This window comes from Ursus arctos, unplaced genomic scaffold (assembly GCF_023065955.2).
Source record: "Ursus arctos isolate Adak ecotype North America unplaced genomic scaffold, UrsArc2.0 scaffold_15, whole genome shotgun sequence".
Taxonomy (NCBI): Eukaryota; Metazoa; Chordata; class Mammalia; order Carnivora; family Ursidae; genus Ursus; species Ursus arctos.
In genome coordinates, this window is record NW_026622819.1 from 8,991,713 (window position 1) to 9,009,752 (window position 18,040).

The 18,040-nt window shown below is 44.2% G+C and overlaps 1 protein-coding gene across 1 annotated transcript in view; it reads right to left on the reverse strand.

Moving 5' to 3' along the window:
- CTNND2 (catenin delta 2) overlaps nucleotides 1–18,040 on the reverse strand; it is an 885,151-nt gene that overhangs the window by 374,791 nt on the left and 492,320 nt on the right. Inside the window, exons 6-7 of the mRNA XM_044386968.3 lie at nucleotides 17,567–17,739; nucleotides 3,720–4,287 (exon numbers count right to left, since the gene is read on the reverse strand). Of these exons, the coding sequence (XP_044242903.3) occupies nucleotides 3,720–4,287; nucleotides 17,567–17,739 (741 nt within the window). The remainder of the gene's footprint in view (nucleotides 1–3,719; nucleotides 4,288–17,566; nucleotides 17,740–18,040) is intronic.

Sequence of the window (18,040 nt, forward strand, 5' to 3'; positions counted from 1 at the left end):
TTTGTGGACCACCCCCTGACTTCAGCAGGATTCCCCCATCACCCTTCACTGCAACTGTTCCACGATGTCACTGAACAGTCTTCCTTTGCCTTGACTTCTTAATTGCTCTAGACATAGTATCTTGATCTTCTACCTGGAGACATGCTCTTCTCTTGGCTTCTCAGAAATGCCACCAATCTACACTTCTGGTTATCTCTTTCTTTTGCTGCCTTCTTCTCAACTCCAAGACCTTTACATCTGTGGGGGGAATCAGCACTCTGTCCTTGGACCTCTTCTCTCTACACTCACTTCCTAGGTGATCTCTTCTAGCTTCATGGTCTTAAATACCATCCAGCTGCTTATGACTCCCTCGTTTTGACCTCTAGCCTGGGCTTCACCCCTGAACCCTGACCTATGGATCCAATTGTCTAAGTTCACGTGTATTTTGAGTCTGATGGAAAGACAGTGCATGTTCAAACCAAGATCTTAATATTTGCTAGCACTGCCTCGAATCCGACTAGACTTCTCTGCAGCTGACCCCACCTCAGCCCTTAGGGAGTCTGTTCTTCTGGGTGTTGGGTCTGTGAGACAATCCTGTCAGCTCCACCATCTGTAAGCATCCAGAACTACACTACTTTTTATAATCTCCATTGTCGCCATCCTGACCCAAGCCATAACCCTCTCTTGCTTAGATTACTGCAATAACCTCCCTACTGATACTCTGGCTTTTGCTCACGATCCCCTACGATGTATTCTCCACACAGCAGCCTGAGAGACCCTGTTACAAAGAAGTCAGCTGTGTCACTCCTCAGCTCAAATCCTCAATGGCTCCCATTGATTTGGCCCAGCCGGCCACCTCAAGTGCTCATCAAGACTTACGAGGCTCTCCCATTCACCCCTACCTGGCTGCTCACCTTGCTGACCTCATGTCATTTCCTTGCCCTCCTTCTCTCTGATCCACCCCCAGTGGACTCCTTGCTGTTCTGCAAACATCTCAGACATACCCCCATTTACCAGCCTTCGAACTTGCTACTCCTGTTTGGCACGCAGCACCCCAGATATGAATATGGTCCGATCCCTCACTTCCTTCATGACTGACTCAAAAGTCACCTTCTAATTAGAGCTTTCCCTGGCCATGCCAAAACCATTTATCTTGCTGATTTTCTGTCTTCTCCATTTGAAACGAGGCCAGGGATTTTGGTTGATATTGATCACTGCTGTATCCCCAGGGTCTGTATCAGTGTGGGAACATAAGAAGTGCTTAATAATTATTGAATGAATTAACTCATTCAATAGTGAAAGTCACTCCCTAGCCCATATTTGTACTTCGCAGTTATCAGTGACAAATCTCCAAAGTCACAACCCTGAAAATCCAAAAGCTATTTTTCAGTCTTGACTTTAATTGTGCTTTCAATTAGCAAACCAGGTGGCTCCAAACTTTACGACGCCTGGAATGGTACCAAGCACACAGATTAGGTATGGCGTCCCGAAGCTCCACTATTCCTGATCTCTTGCAAATGTTAGAGTCTGTCCCCATACCTTTCCCGGGCCATAGTCTTCTAATTTCTAAATGGGGAATATGATCTTATGCCACTGAAGTATTTATGCAGAGTTATAGAGTAATTTTAAACTCAAAATTCACCAGCAGCAATTTGCATGAGAAAAATCTTTAAATGAATATTTAAAAGCATGCATTTTGAGCAAATAATTCAACCATTAAAGTGTTCATTGTAGCTCTAAAATTAAGAATCATCAGTGGCACATTGATTTTTTTTTTTCCTACCAGGTAACATGATGAAATATGGTCAGAAAAATTTGAGGAACAGCTGGAAGTGCAGAGGCAAGAGAAGGCACATGGAATTGTGTGGATTTCAGGGGAAGTGCTCCTCTCTCTGGCCAACACCTCCCTACCCCCAAACACACACACGCACCCCACATCAAACCCTCAGAGACACTCACTCAAGATTTTACAGAGAGTAAGGAATTTTCACCACATATTTACTTTTAAAACCTCTTCCTAAATTCAGTGATATAAAGAGCAGCAAGGCTTTCCTTCTGCCCCATTCACACTCCCAAACCCTCCAACAGACTGATAATCCCTATTTTCACTAAAACAATTGAGTAGAGCAAGCACACGTTTAGGACATATAATTAGCAGGAGAAAGAGCTGGAAGCTAAGCTCTTGGTTTGTTTCCCCAGGTTTGCACAGGAAATGAAATGGCTGTTGGCAAGCCATAGGGCTCTCTGGATCTCAGGCTCCTCCCCCTGTGGCGGCTGAGAAGGGCAAGGAGGAGGGGTTTGAGTCCCCTACAAGCTCTGCAGCTGATTCCCCACTCCTTGGCTGACCTAGTAACTTACTTCACAAATGCATAAAACAAAGTTTCCAAACTTATGTACACAAAGTTTCCATGCAAGTCTCCTGGCCACCTCTGCCATCCAGACTGTGAACTGCACAGCCCCTGGGCTGGCATTCATGATCAGCTACCTCCAAAATTCTCTTAAAAAGAATGAGAGAGAATATTTTCATTTCAGTAAACACAGCCAGCATAATTTGGGGGCAGTGGAATTCAAGCTTGCATCCTGCTATCCCAGGCCAGTCCACACTGGCAATTACTGTGCTGAATTAAAGCAGCCCTTGGACACCTGCCTCTTGTATGCAACAAGTTCCTTTTTTTTTTTTTTAAATCCTATTTATCTTCACAGTCATCTATTTATGTCAAGAAAGGAAACATATGAGCCCAGCATCTGTTACTAGAGTGACACAATTACCAAATACTTTCATATGAGGAAAAAAAATCAACAATAAATCTGGGTTCGTTGTCAGGTGCTTTAGGAGACAAAACATTAGTCTTTCAATCACAGTGTCTGTTTAAGCTGAACAGATGGTGCTACCAGCAGAGAATCACCAGCTCAGCCTGGTCTTTAATGGGCATAACGACCATAGAAATGTCATCTCCTCTGAATTGGCAGAGAAAAGCAGGTTTCTTATCACAAACCCAGTCTAGCCCAACCCCTCTGTCCCTATAATAAGCAGGTAACAAAGTCAAGGGACTTCATTACTCATTATTTTTTCCCCATTGTTGGAATCTATGTAAATGAGATGGGTAGGGGGGAGTCCTTTTCTCAGCAACTAAATTTAGACATAATATTAAAAAATTTGAATAAATTAGAGCCATAACAACATAGCAACAATTCAAGGCAATTAAACATTGGTTACTTTTTCACTACTATGGAAATCTATGTAAATTGAATGGCAGCTTTGGGAAAATCTCACATTTTTCTACAAGGAAATGTAGGTAACTATAGGTGATCATAGAGATTCTGCACTTTTTATTTGCTTTGCTCTTTTTCAGGATATCATCAACAGGTCTGTGTGGTTCTTTATTAAATTTGACTTAATTTTATGGATGTCTTAGTTTTCAGATTGGGGAGAGAGAGAGAGAGGGAGAGAGAAATTGTGAGAGAGAGAGAGAGAGAGAGACTGATGGAGAGACATTTGTTTGAGAGACTGCATTACTTCCCAAAGAAGTAACTGGCATATTTTAGTTTAGACACTAACGTAGCCTAGGGACGCCCCGGCTTTCTCTGCCTCCTGCAGATGCTTCACACTGGCCCACAGACACGCCCAGCTTGAGTTCTGCTCAAGGCCAGCGGTCTGCTCCGTCCTGCACGCTCCCCTACAAAGCGCCCAGGTTGTCCCCCCGGGCGGAGCCGCGGAAAGTGCACAGCGAGCCGGTTACCTGCCAGGCTGCCCGGCCTCTGGAGGGTGGCCGTGGCATACAGCTCCTGCGAGTGCTTGCTGTACTGCTCGGACGCGTGGACCAGGCGCTTGGTGGGCGACAGGGTGGCGTACGTGCCGATGGTGGAGCTCAGCTGGTGGATGGGCGAGGAGGAGATGGTGGACTGCACGGTGGGGGGCGAGGTCACGCGGATCGGGGACAGGCCGGCCGAGGACACGACGATGTTGATGGGCGAGCTGGTGCTGTAGGACTTGGCCAGGCGGCTGGGCGACTGTTTGGGCGAGGAGCCGCGCGGCGCGGCGTAGGCGGCGCCCTCGGGGGCCGAGCCGCCGCGCTGCAGCTTGGTGGGCGAGCCGCCCTGCGGCGCGGCCAGCGGGGAGCCCCCGCGCGGCGGCGCAGGCAGCGTGGAGCTGGAGTAGTAGAGCGCGGCGGCGGCGGCGGCGGCGGGCGGCGCGTCCGGCAGGTGGAAGGCGCTGCCCAGGCTGGGCGCGAACGGCTCCCGCGGCGGCGGCGGCGGCGGCGGCGCGGGCTCGGGCCCCGCCAGGTGCGCCGCGCGGCTCGTGGTGCCCTGTGCGCGGGAGAGGAGAGAACACGCGCGCTTAGCCAGCGGGAAGCAAGGGGCCCCCCCTCCCCGCGCGGCCCGGCCCCCGGCGAGGGAGGGAAACTCGGGCGCTCAGCGGCCCGCCGAGCGGCACTGCGCGGGAGATCGGGACGCCCCTCGATCTTCTCGGGCACCGTCTTTTCCGCCAGGAGGGACAACTGGCTGGCAAAGGCCGGCCGACGGGGGGGTGGGAATCATGGCTGGGAGTGGGACAGGGTTCTGCTTACATATCTAAGATGTTTCTGGAATAGCAGAGGCATCGCATTAGTCACATCAAGATTTTAAAAGGCCACCCAACAGGGCCATCAGGATCTACTTGAATGCAATCAGGATCCCTTCGTTCTGATGAGAGATCAAGGCACTAAATCCCCCACCCCCAGGGTCATTCACTGGATACAGTTTCTACCTCCAAATTGGCGAAGTTGCATACTTATCTGGAGAACATCAAGAATAAACATACTTCTCAGAGTTTATTCTGTTGCTATTATGTAGATTCTTCTTTTTGGACCAGAAAAGTTAAAAGGGAAAAATATTAAGTCAAAATAAACACCCTTGGTCTTTCAGCATTAAAATAAATAAATAAATAAAGCATTTCTAGAGGAATCAGAGCAATTGAAAATGAAAGACTAAAAAAGCCTCCCTTTTCTAGATTTTAAGGCTGGGCAACAAATCTTTCAGCATCTCTCTTTCTCTAGCTGGCTTTTAAGAGCCCCCTGCAGCTGTGCCTTCAAATTGAAAGCCAGTTGCCTCTCATTTATTTACAAGAACACAAAAGACAACAAGGGCTGGGGTGGAGCTGGGGAGACCATTGGAGGGGAAAGCACTTTCCTTGAATCTTGTCCAGAGACAAATTTGCATTCGAATGAAAACACTACATTGTCAACCACTTCTGGGCAGGAGGTCTGGGATCTTCCAGGCTTTCCCGGAGGAGCAGAAAGGTTTTTGAGAGCAGGCTGGTGTGAAAAGGGGGTAGGACTGTGTGCAGAGAGAGAAAAACTGGGAAGGAAGGTTTTGAAGTTGGGGGTGGGAACTGAGTGGGAAGGAGGAAGTGGGTAAGATGGAGAGAAGGGGGGAGACAGTCAGCAGATGCCATCCATTAAAAGTTTCAGTGCTGCGTCTCCACGGGTTTTGGAATGGCAATTGGCAAATAACAGCCTGGGCACCTCCATCGCACACACATAGCATTCCAAATGTTATCTGGTTGTCAGGTTCATGGGAAGGTCTGAGGAAGTTAATTGAGTAAAATCAAAATCCTTTATTAAGGGCAGTGGGATGAGAGGAGATAAGGTTTGTCAAAAGACACTGTGTGTGTATGCGTGGGTGTGCATTCATATGTGACGTATGTATTTTACCTATTGATGTATATTTTCTGTCAGTCCACTGACAAAGATTTGCTCCTTGACCAAACTCTACTCAGGCTCCTCTGAACCCTCTTCTCAATCAGCCCCTGGTTTGGGGAGTTTCTGTCTTCATCTCTGCATTGCCCAGTTTTAGCAAGAATCCTGCTGAGTCGGTTTAGCCAGAAGCCCCCACGCTCCGTGGCGGATCACCCTGCATGTCCCATCTGGTTCCTTGTGCCCCACCACCCATCAGGTGCCTTCTCAGTGTGGGGCTTGCCTCCAGCAAGAATCCTGGGAGGCAGGTTTAGTCAGAGCCCCCTTCCCCCTGATGTTTCCCCTTAGCAATTTTCTGCCCACTGACTCCACCCTGCTCCTTGGCCTTAAATCCCACTTTCCCTTGTTGAAGTACGGATTGCGCCTAGTTCATTACCAAGGTCTCTTTTCCTCTACTATAGTTTTTCCCCCTGAATAAAATCTGTATTCACCACTTTACCATCCAGCTCTAGTCTTCCTTCAACACCACTGAGTAATTATTTTGAATTTAACAGTAGGACTGAAAGTAAAATGTAAACGCCAATCCTTTGTTCAATAAGGTGTCTCCAGACATTAGAGCAAGACCTGATTCATAGTAGAGATACCATGGATATTTGCAGAATAAAGGAATAGTTAATAAAGCTGATCCCAAGTCTGGCAATGGGGGAGGGGGGGTTTATGTGTGGAGGATGGTGGAGAAGCTCTATAGAACCCGTGAGCTCATCCTGAGCCCCAAGATTTATTCCGTCATCATCCAGAGTCAGAAGGGTGCTGCTTACTTCCAATTTTGCTTCTACCCCAGTAGAAGTTCTGAGCATGAGATGTATAGGCTGGGCTTCTTGAACCTGACTGTGTATTATCATCAGTGGAGGAGCTTTTTAAAAAAATCTCAGTATCTAGGCTATACCCTAGCCATTCACACACTCTCTGGAGGTGGGACCCGAGCAGCAGGCTTTTAGGAAGCTCTCCAGGTGATTCCAATGTGCAACCACGTAGGAGAACAAGTTATCCCTCCAGCACTGGCTTTCCAAGTGTGGTCCCTGCCCGAAATCAGCATCAGCCCATCCTAACTGAATTGGAGATTCTGGGACAGGGGCCCAGGGAGCTGTTTTAACAATTTCTAAAGGTGATTATGGTGCTTGCTACTTGACAAGCCCCGATCTAGAAGAGATTCTGATTCCAGGGTCTGGAGGGAGCCTGAGAGCCTGCATTTCTAACAATCTTCCAGGGGAGGCAGATGCCACTGATATGAGAACCACTACTAAGGCTGTAGACAGGGACCTTCTTCCTTCACTTTTCTTCTGAAGCTCTCCTGGGCCCTGAGCTACATTCAGCTGTGCAGAACCCAGCTGACAACTGGCAGAAAAGCCTACGACGGGAATTTTCTCTAAACCTTTCCCACAGAAGCAGGAGGAGAAACCTTAGAGAGGCTCTAAGGAGAGTCCCCTGCTTATAACAGAACAAATACTTTGTGTTATGTCTTGGATATGTACCATTAATAATAACCCTATGTGGCTTTAATGATGCCACTGCCAAGTTGCATAATTTTTAATAAAACAAATACTAAAGTATAATGATATGAATTAAACAATGCACATGGAACTCTAGGATTTAAACATTAGAATGATGTGGGTCCCAGGAAAACCCTGAACACACTTGCACACATTTAATTTCCCTTTCAATCTGCTGGAACGTCTAGGCTCAGGGGCACTAAGTGCTAAGTATTATTGTCTTGAAAGATTCCTTAAATGGTCCCCAACTCTGTGGAAGTTTTGAGTACTGCCATATCTGGCTCCAGGTATTTTGACAGGCTCTAGCAGCCAATTCAAAAATCTTTTAAATATTGTAGGATCTTGGTGAAATTTTGCCATTTTTTACATGAAAAAAATTAAAACATAAGAAATAAAATTTTATATGCTCTTTAAGATTGGTATTGTTCACGTTAGACATGTTTTGTATCTGCACTGCCCAATATGGTAGCCACTAGACACAGGAGGCTCTTGGGTAACTTAAAATTGGCACTGGATTTTAAGACATACTTAGTTTTTAATTATTTTGAACTTAAATAGGCAAATGTAGCTGGTGGCCCACCTTACTGGACTATGACAGAAGCCCCTCTGCAGTTTTCAATAAATAATCCAGGGGTGTTAGGCTCCATTCGGATGGCTAAGGATTATGTCATAAGGGCCTACGAATGATTTTTTGGTTACACACAGAACTCTGTTTTTTTTAGCATCAATTAAACAAAAGCAGTAGTCTTTGGGGAGCTTGTTTCCCCTCTTGTGGTTATGTTTTGTTCCCTTACGTAATTCTATTCATACAAAACCCGTGCCTCAGACCTAGGTTTATTACTACCTAGGTCACTGGGTTAAAAATAATATAAACAGAATTTAACATGCATAGAATGTCACCTACTTTACTGTCATAGAAGCTCAATCCTACCTTAAAAGTATATTAACACTATGAAACTGTAAATCCTATTTTAAAGGTAGAGTTCCAAAACTTCCCTTAAAAAACCCAAAACAGCAACATCAACAAAAAACTAATGACTGTTATACCTTCTTCCCTAAGGATATTTGGAAATGCAATAAGAATTGAAATAATCTTTTTATGATGAGACCCTTAAAATAATATAAAAATTTCTACATACTTGGAGCAGATTGTGCCCCAATACTGTCTTGTCCTTTGAGAAGGACAATTTCTGTTGGTGTTTTCATTCTCAGCTCTTTGGAGCAGACCAACCCAAAGGGCTACTTAGTTTTTCCTACCCCCTCCAAAATAGGACGCCCACCTATGTGAAATTAACAAGGAAGTAGACAGACACTCTAATTAAAAAGTTTCCAATAGGCTGAGTTTGATGTACACTAAACGTCTTTCCTTCCTTGCTTCTCATCATGGAAGTTCATCAAGAGAAAAATGAAATATTACTTCCAGTTCCCATGGATACTTTATGTACATTATATCTCAAGTAAAAAAAAAAAGTACAGATTTTTAAAAAAAATGAGACATGAACAATACACATAACTTATCAAAGCTCTTATAAATTAGGTATTTCATCTGCATAATAGTTTACATATAAGTTTCAGATGGGGCAGATTTAGAATATACTGAAGTGATTTGTATATGGTATGTTTGCATGAGTTTATGTATATATATGCGTGCACCGAGGCCTCTTGTGTAATTGTGGAGTGCTACTTTATGAAAGTGTTTAAGGGGAGAAGGCATTTTCAAAGTGTAGTACAAAGAATGTTAAATTGGAGTTTTGGCAATATTTACATTATTCCCAATACCCACTAACCGGCAGTATTCCAGATCCATGCATTAACGCATTAACTCAATAAGCCATTAAGTAGCACCTGCTACGGCCCACGCACAAAGCCTCTCTGCAATCCTCTTGGGCGAAATATTTTACCTTGACATTATTTTGGAGATCTCTCAGAATTGGTACAGAATAATACCAGGCCTACAATGATGACATTGTTCTTTTCTGGAAGTCTGAGCCCCTGAAAATATGGTGCTCTTGGACCAGAATGTGGCATTGGCCTCGACACAGAGCAGAGCTGCTTCCTCAGCCCTTCGCATTTTATCTTCTGTAAAGGGAGTAGGGATGGGGATGGGGTGACATGGGGAAAACATTCTCCAAACTCAGAAACTTATTTAACCCTCATTTTTTGGAGACTGGGCGGTGCAAACAAAACAAAACAAAACAAAAAACAAAACACGACAACAAACCCTGGTTCAGCCAGTTAAGAAAAGACTTGACAGCCGGGCTGTCTAAGGAATCTTGACTTCGGATCATGAGTCAGCCGTGTCACCATGGTCAACATCACATTTTATAAAGCAGGTCCATGATTCATGGGCAGTCCTCGGGAGGATGCATTTAGACCTGCCAAGCTTCCTGGAATTGTCAGCGAGGCCCCTAACGCTGGGTCAGGAGGAATCTTTGCCCAGAATGTTGGGCAGCCAGGCCGACGCTGTCAGGAATGGGGAACTGGACTCCCTGTTCCATGGCTTCCCCGAGGGAGCCTGAGGACTTGGGGTCAGCTGTCTGTTACCTCACCAGCTGTCTCCATCGCTTTCATTTTCCCGGGATTACCATCAGACTGGTGAGGCGAAGAGTTCACGGCACAGATATTCCTGGTGGTGGTGGCTAAGGAGGTCCCGGGCCCAAACAACGTCCCGAGAGGCAAAGCTTTCAAAGGAAGGCAGAGGCAACAGGGCGAGCCAGGCCGGGCACGGGGGCAGCAACATGGGGAGATGACACTGGTTGGATGAGCAAGGGGGTGGGCGGCTGTTTGAGGGAATGCAACTAAGAAAATAAAAGCAATGGCTGAAGAATACTTGTTTGATGAGTTAAGAAGCCTGAATAGCTTTTAAATACTAAGAAACAGGACGTGCCTTTAAGATGACATCTTTGAAGAAATATATTTCTAAACCAGGACAAGCTGGTAATGTGATTTAGAAATACTGGCTATGCGGTGTTGATTAAAACATCTGAGAGCATGTAGAACTTTCCTAGGGTAATGCTGCACACTCAGATGGACAAAGCCATTGACCCTCACAGCTTGGAAATGAGAAGAAACCATGCCTCTGAATGCAAAACAATCTCATTTAGGTTTTGTCTGAAATGGTCCTATAGTACAGCGCAATTAAAACGAATCTACATTCCCAAATAAATGTTGTGCCCCTGAACTTACTCCCTGGGATGAAATGCACTTGCTTGAACACTACAACCATTGCTCCCCCAATTTTGGTATCTTCTCTTTTGAAGTTAACTTTACAAGGAATGCCACTCTTTAAAATAGGTCCCAAGGTAGAAAATCCTTGTGCTGTGAGGAAGGCTTGATTTTGGAAATAGCCAAATAAAATCATTAAGAGCCCTGTCTAGCCATTCCCCCGAGGAGCACTGGTTTTGGGAAAAAACTAACATGAAACACAAAGATACAGCTTCCATTCACAGTTCACACTGTCCCTGGAGTCATCACTGCTGGATGAGGCCAGAACGGCAGAGTTCACCTGGCGGTGACCTTGTACTGACAATGAAAGGTAGTGCCCAGGGCGAAGTAAACTTAATTGAAAAACCAAGGAGTTTGGAAGGAGTTCCTTCCCCAGAAGAGAACAACGCAAAGGGCCACAAAGCTATAATCTTTGAGATAAAAATGGAGACCACCCCCACTGCTTTCTTTTTGCAGGAGGGTCCCACAATTAGATAGATAGAGAGAGAGAGAGTGCGAGCAAGCAGGTGCTCTTGCAAACCTATCAGCACCGTCACTGTAGCGAGAAGGTGCTAGTGGACCTATTTTCCCAGGGTTTCCCAGTCACTAGTACAAACTGGGTGGTATGGATTTTTTGCATCCTGGTGGTTGTTTTTCCTCCCTCTGTCCTCCCTTTAATAAAGTTATGATTAGGGTCATTATCAATAAATATTCAGAAGAGTATTTCATATGGCCATTAAAAGGCTCTACCAATGCAGGGGTGCTTGGATGGCTCAGTCTGTTAAGTGTCCGACTCTTGATTTCAGCTCAGGTCATGATCTCAGGGTCCTGACATTGAGCCCTGCATTGGGCTCCCCGCTCAGTACAGAGCCTGCTTGATATTCTCTTTCTTCCTCTCCCTCTGCTCCTCCCCCTGCCACTCACACACCTTCTCTCTCTCTCAAATAAATAAATAAATTCTTTTAAAAAAGAATGGGGGGGGGGGAACAGAAAAAGAAAACAGAAAACAAAAAAGAAAATAATGACATGTATTATATAAATTTATCTTAAAGAATATATGAGGATGGATTCTGGGTGGCAACTTTTTCCAAAAAACTAAGCCTTGGCAAAAATATACTACAAAAAACTTTTATCTCAGCAAGAGGTTCATTCAGTATTTACTCCAAGAAGCCAAATACTTGCTTAGAGGAAGCATTGCCATAGTACAACACATGCAGACCCTCCCTTCAATGAGAGATGTTTCAATTACTGAAGCCAGATTATATATATTTATACTGGAAACAGAAAACCGAGGGGAAAGGTTTTAAAGTAGACTAATGGAAAGGATTTCCAATAGGCGGTTGTCTGAAAACGATCTTAAAAACAAATGAACCGCCCGTTTCCCACAAACATGCAAAGGAAAGTATATAAAATGGTGTGTTTCTCCTCTAAGTGCTACATACTGTATATATACTCTAGACTAAATACATCCCTGTGATTTTGTGTTTTGTCCAAGTTCACTGGTGACTTTTCCTTTCCTAAGTATTACCAAACAACAACTTCACTCATAACTAAGCAAACCGGAATGATGTCACCCCAGCTGTCCATACGACCCTTTTCATTCAACCAATACATAGGTGTTTCTTGGGGATGTGCTCCTCCTTTGCACCATGTGGGTCTCTGTCCACTGATACACCATCCACAGAGCTCTCCACCCCCTTGACCTTCACATTGACCTGGCGTGAAACTGCACCAGTAAGTGACGCTCCAAATTCAATGAACACCCGGCCATGGGCACCAGTGAGCAGATGATATATTTACAATTATGACATAGTCTAAATGAGCACTTTTAAGACCTAAAAGTCAGTGTCACATTAAAGAAGTAGGCCAGATCAAAAAGCTTCTGAAAAAGCTTACTGCTTTTCTAGGCTATCCACGGTTGTCCAGTTTTATTTTGCAAATCTGTCATCCAATTCTTCATTTCTGGTAGCAAGCAGGCATTTTTCTAGGACCATAAATGTGTACATACTTACTTCCATGCTGCTGAAGGACGTAAGAGAGTGGTTTTAAAACTGTAGGCTCCTGCCAGTGCCCCATATACAGGGGCATCCTTTCATATCTCTTGCATATTTTGTTTCTTTGAGGGAAGAAATGCTTGGTGAGACTACTTTATATGTGGATGTGGGGAGAGTCCAACGTGTCTAGAGTGATTCCTCTATTCCCAAAGTCTTACATTCAGCTTCACACAATCTATAGGACATGTTATGTGAGCAGAAGCAGACAAAGCCTGCAGGAGTGCCAGCTTCTCGATCTGCTCCCTACCCACAACTTTGGCAGTAGGATTCTACAGAATAAGGCTGGGTGGCAGCAGCCTGTGGAACACTTGGTGAACCTTGGGCCAGTTCCTTGCGATAGGAGATCAACGGTGTCTGGATTCTGCTCCTGCAGCAAGGCCACCTGACGGGAAGCAACTCATAAGCAGCTAACTATAGGGTGTTATCTGTGATATGACACAATGATGCTTTCAACCCCTAAGTCAGGCCATGCCGTGCCTCCTCGAGTGAAAGACGAGATCCTCACAATAATCCACTGGGTTTCCCACCCCTTCGAGACTCCTGCACTCTCTTCAGCCACCTTGGCCTCCCTGCTTATCTGTCAACACACCAGGCTGCCTCGTCTGGAAGCCACTGCCTTTGCTGTCCCCACAACAGCTTTACAACTAGCTGCCCTTCTCTCCGCCATCAGGTCTTTCCCAGCTGTCACCTTATGCACAAGGCCCCACAGGCCACACCCCAGCCCGTACACTGGATCCTGCTTACCCTGGTCTGCATCCTATCCTCCTCATAGAAACGATCACTTTCTCACAAACTAATTTACTTATTCCCGCTGTCGATCTCCTGAGTTCTCCCGGCTGCTGCTAGAAATTATGTTCCTTGTGGATGGGGACTGCATCTCTTTTCTTTACTTTTTCATCCCGAACACATGACAGCTCGTGCCATGCAACAGGCACACAAAGCATCTTGGACGCATTAAAGAATAACCCACAGATACACAGATGTATCTGGAAAAGCAGCTCTATTTGGACTGGGGGACCTCACGAGAGTCACACAAAGGCCAAGGTGAACTTGGAGGGAGAAGGCGGGGAGAAGGAGGAAGAGAAGGAGGGGTGATCTACACAGACTTTGAGGCTGGGGTGCGGAGCCTGTAGGGTGAGGGAACGAAGAGCCGTACATTGGCTCATGTTACTTCCCAGAAAGACCTCGGGGTCTGATGGGAAGGGTATTACCTTCTGAGTCTTCCAGCCCCGTGAACTCAACCTATAGTCTGGGGAGAATGACTTTCACGGATTTTAGTTCGGGTAACACCAGAGACTTACTATTTTATTGCACCTTTTGTGCCTCATCGCTTCGCCTGCAGACTGATGCGATGGGGCCATTGTAAGGTTTGCATTTATTGTCAGGGCTACTGGGGGGCTGGTGGTGATCACCCCACAAACATGTATTATGCTGAATAAACTAGAGGCTTTTTTTAATTGAATTTAGAATCTTGGAACACGCATGACACTCCTTTGAAACTGCATCCTGACATGATTTATGAGCCAGACAGAACACCATTTGCTTTACTTTAGAATTACACATAGTTTTTAGACTAAAAAAAAATACTTTTGTGTTGATTGATTATTGACCTTATTAACTTGATCTGGCATCTGTTGGCAATAATCTGAACTTCACTAGCCCTTTTGGCACTTTCTAACTATAAGGTATTCTAAAAATTAATCCAGCCTTGAAGAAATGACCTTTCACAACACTCGGAATGTTGAAAACAAAGCGTCACCGGACTCAGCAAAACCACTGGAATAGAGGGATTCCCAAGATGATCCGAACAAAGGAGATGGTATTGGAATGGGATGCGGCCTCCCTACTTTCAAGGTATAAATGCAAAATAAAAATACTGGTTTACTTGTTCAACCCTTCTCCGACATTATCTGGAAGTCCCAAGCCCTATGGGGTGTTCAATAAAACATGTCTTTCATACAGCAGCACGTGAAAGCTGCAAGTAAATCATGGTACCAAGACCCACCACTTACTAAAATGAATAGGATTTAGATATTCGCCTACAGCCTCAATCCTGTTCGAGTGGATTAGAACAACCCCCGCTTTGAACGCTCAGACTTCTCCACGCAGTCACCCGCCAGGGTAAGCGAGCATGCTGGTCACTTCTACCTCAAACTTAAGTTATCACCTTGAATGTGAACATTTATGGATGTCTTCAAACTATTAACTCTGATGACTTCAAATACATAGCTTTGATATCTTTACAACTTTGTTGCACCTTCTGATTAAACTTTAATACAGACTTTTAACGAGAGGCCCCGTCCTGTCATTCTGAGCTTCTACCATTTTACTCCCATGTTAATTAGAAGATGACAGAATTAGCTCCAAGAAGAACTCCTACAACATGGAAGTAGATAAACTGCCATATTGCTTGTCCACATTTATAGACCTGGTAATAGATTCTAGCTGCTGATGAATTTAATTGAAATGGTCAATAATAAAAGGAAACATATGAAACACTGCTGGAATCATTAGACTTCAATTCAGTCAAGATTCTGTGCCCATTTTCACTACTGCTGCCTTAACATGGTGTGTGACAATGTCTCCAGATGCGCTGAGCTTGAGTCTCTCCATCTTTAAAGTGTAGATCCTACTACAGCCCTGTTGTGGGGATTAAATAAGAGGATGCATGTAAAACAGATCACTTCTGCATGCTCAATAAATGGTAGCTATTAATTTTATAAGAAAGCTTTGCTCTAACAGCTAGTCATTACATAGCTACGTGTAAATTGAGCTTATAAGATGCTCACAGATGAGTTGGTAAGTTAACTGATTTTTCATATTGTATTGAGATTTCTATTTTCCATGGTGCTCGGCTATGGGAACACAGATTTTTTTAAAAAATTGATTCAATGTTTTCAACTCAAATTACAGGGGTCTTAGATATTTATGAAAAAAAAAAGCCACACAAGAGTAATAAGTGAGTTCAAGATTTTTTTTTTTAAAGGTAGAACTTTATTGTTTTACTACTTATATGTCTTAGAGGTTCTAGGAGACTGGTAAAAGTTAAAATCGTAGCTTTCATAGGTTAATTTGAATATAAAATATTCCTTCTTTCTGAATGTGGTCTCTTGGACCTAGAAGTATTGCCAGATATAAGGATAAAAGAACTATAATCCACTTGTGTGCTTCCAAAGAATTCAAAATCGTGCCTGTTCTATACAATCATTGTCTCATGGTCCAAGAGTCAGTATCGATGCAAGAAGAAAAATATTTCCTTTCAAGAATGGGATGCTTTTGAGAGAAAAAAAATCTAAACCTACCGAATGAAATCATACAGCTTCCATTTCATCTTTTAATAAACTAAAATTAGATTTTAAAAAATTCTAATGATATTTCCTATGCTAATAACACCCAATATTTCAAACATCATATAATGTTCTTCTGTAATGAAACAATAAAGACTATTTTGTGTTTATGATAAATGCATGTATATTTGTACATACGATTTTTTTCTAATAAATTAAAGACCAGTTTTAGTTTTTATGCTTAAGTTTTTATACCTATCGTTTCACATTTCTTGAAGGGAGGTAGAACAGACCAGTGCTTTTAAAGAACAGTGATCCCGGACCTGGGAAACAGTAGAGTCCCAGGGGTCGCCTCTGTGTATGTGAGCTGCCCTCAGTGACTTCAGGGACCAGCCCTCTCAAGCACCACACACCCCCATTCTCCATCCATACAGATGCACCACCTGAACCAGGGGCCAGACTGGACCACAACAGGGGAACAGGCCATTCTTCTCTGCGGACTGGTTTATTTATCACTCCCTTTCATTCACATATCTTATAGCTTGGCATCACAAAGCCTCAGATGGACAAGAGTGTTGCTTGAAGAAGGTACTCATATTTTTAGTACGCTGCCGAGACAATAATTTAATAATTGAAATGCACTGAGACCTTTCCATTTCTGCTTCACTTGTGTCCATGTCACATAAAGTAAGCATCTCACGGTGACTGTGCTATGCCACGCTAGCTCACCTGGCCTCCTACCTGTCTACAGACATTTCTTGGGGGCCGTGGGGATGGCTAGGAGCTGCTAATAAAAGATAAAAACAGTCCTGCCCTCAAATAGCTTTTAGTTGAGGTGGAAAGATTCTTGGATGCATGGTCACAATAAACTGGTGACAGAGATGGGTGGGTTTGGTTGTTACAGGAGCCCAGAATGGACAGAGTGGCTAGGGAAGGGTTCCCAGGAGAGGTACTGTGCATTCGTGCAGAAAGTATGAAATGAAGCTCATCAGCTGATAGGGGTACTTTCAGGGTTGTGGGTCCTTCATTCCAGGAGCAAAAACACAGAGATTAAAGTAAATTCAAAGTAGCTTAAAAAACAAGATAGCCCTCCAATCAATATATTAATTCAGGTGGGTCGATCCGATATAACCTGCACGCCCAAATTAGCACGTAAGCAACATTTACATCTTTCTTGGAAAAAAAAATCAGCTTAGTAGCTACTTCTTTTTACCAAGAGCTGATCTTCACTGCACCTGATAAATCTCTGCTCTGAAACCACAGGAGTAAGTGCATGCTTTAAAGAAACAATTAGAGGCACATTTCAAAATCACACTTGACAAAGTGTAATAACTACTTCTAAACCCATCTCAGTTATCTTCAGAAGAGTTCTGTGTGCTTGGTTATGCATTGACACTCTGTTCCTCGATACGATGAAGCCCAAAGAATGATTTCATGCTTTTTATTTTATTTTTAGGAGAAAAAAATTTGTTCCAGGTGTCCCCACATACTCAGAATGTATGTCATATTTATGTCACACAGAGACACAGAAAGAGTAACGAGACACACGTTCACGGAGATCAGTATGTACAAAGTGGATAGAGCACGAGTGACTCACAGACATCCCTCAAGAAAAGATCTACAATTCACTGTTACTCGATAATCCTATTTTATTATTCATTTCCTACGCTCACAGCCCTGAAGGCATCTTTCCTAAGTTATGGGGCATGCCTAAGAAAGGCAGGAGGGAACACCACAGCCGGCTCACAGCCCTGCTCCCCACCTGTCCCCCGGAGCCCAGGGACCAACACAGCAGAGGCGCCCATCCCCACACGTACCTGGCTGAAGGTCTGGCCCGCACCTCGGGCTTGCGAGCCGCGGGCGGGGAGCTGCGAAGGGGCTGTCTCACTCAGGGCCAGGGTCTGGTTGCTATGGTAGCTGGCCGGATACTGGAAGGACCCTTCAGGTTTGGAATTGAGCTGAAGTGCACTCTGGGAGAGCAGGCTGGGCCCTGCATTGAAAGTCATTTAGAGCTGTAAGTGACGGCCTCACTGAAGCAGAAATGACATGTATTATTTATTGAGAGTAGCCTAGAATTATCACACGCACACGATTCCAGCCATCTATGCTTTGAATTCTGAGAACTAAAATGACCATATAATTCGACTCTGGCTCTTAAATGAGATTTTTTTTTTTTGGCGGTTTAAAAGTTCTCAAACAGAGTAGTTTTTTTTTTTTTTCCCCAAATGATCTCATCTTGACCTACATAGAGACATTTCTTTTGAGACAAATTAGTTAATCAAGTAGTTATT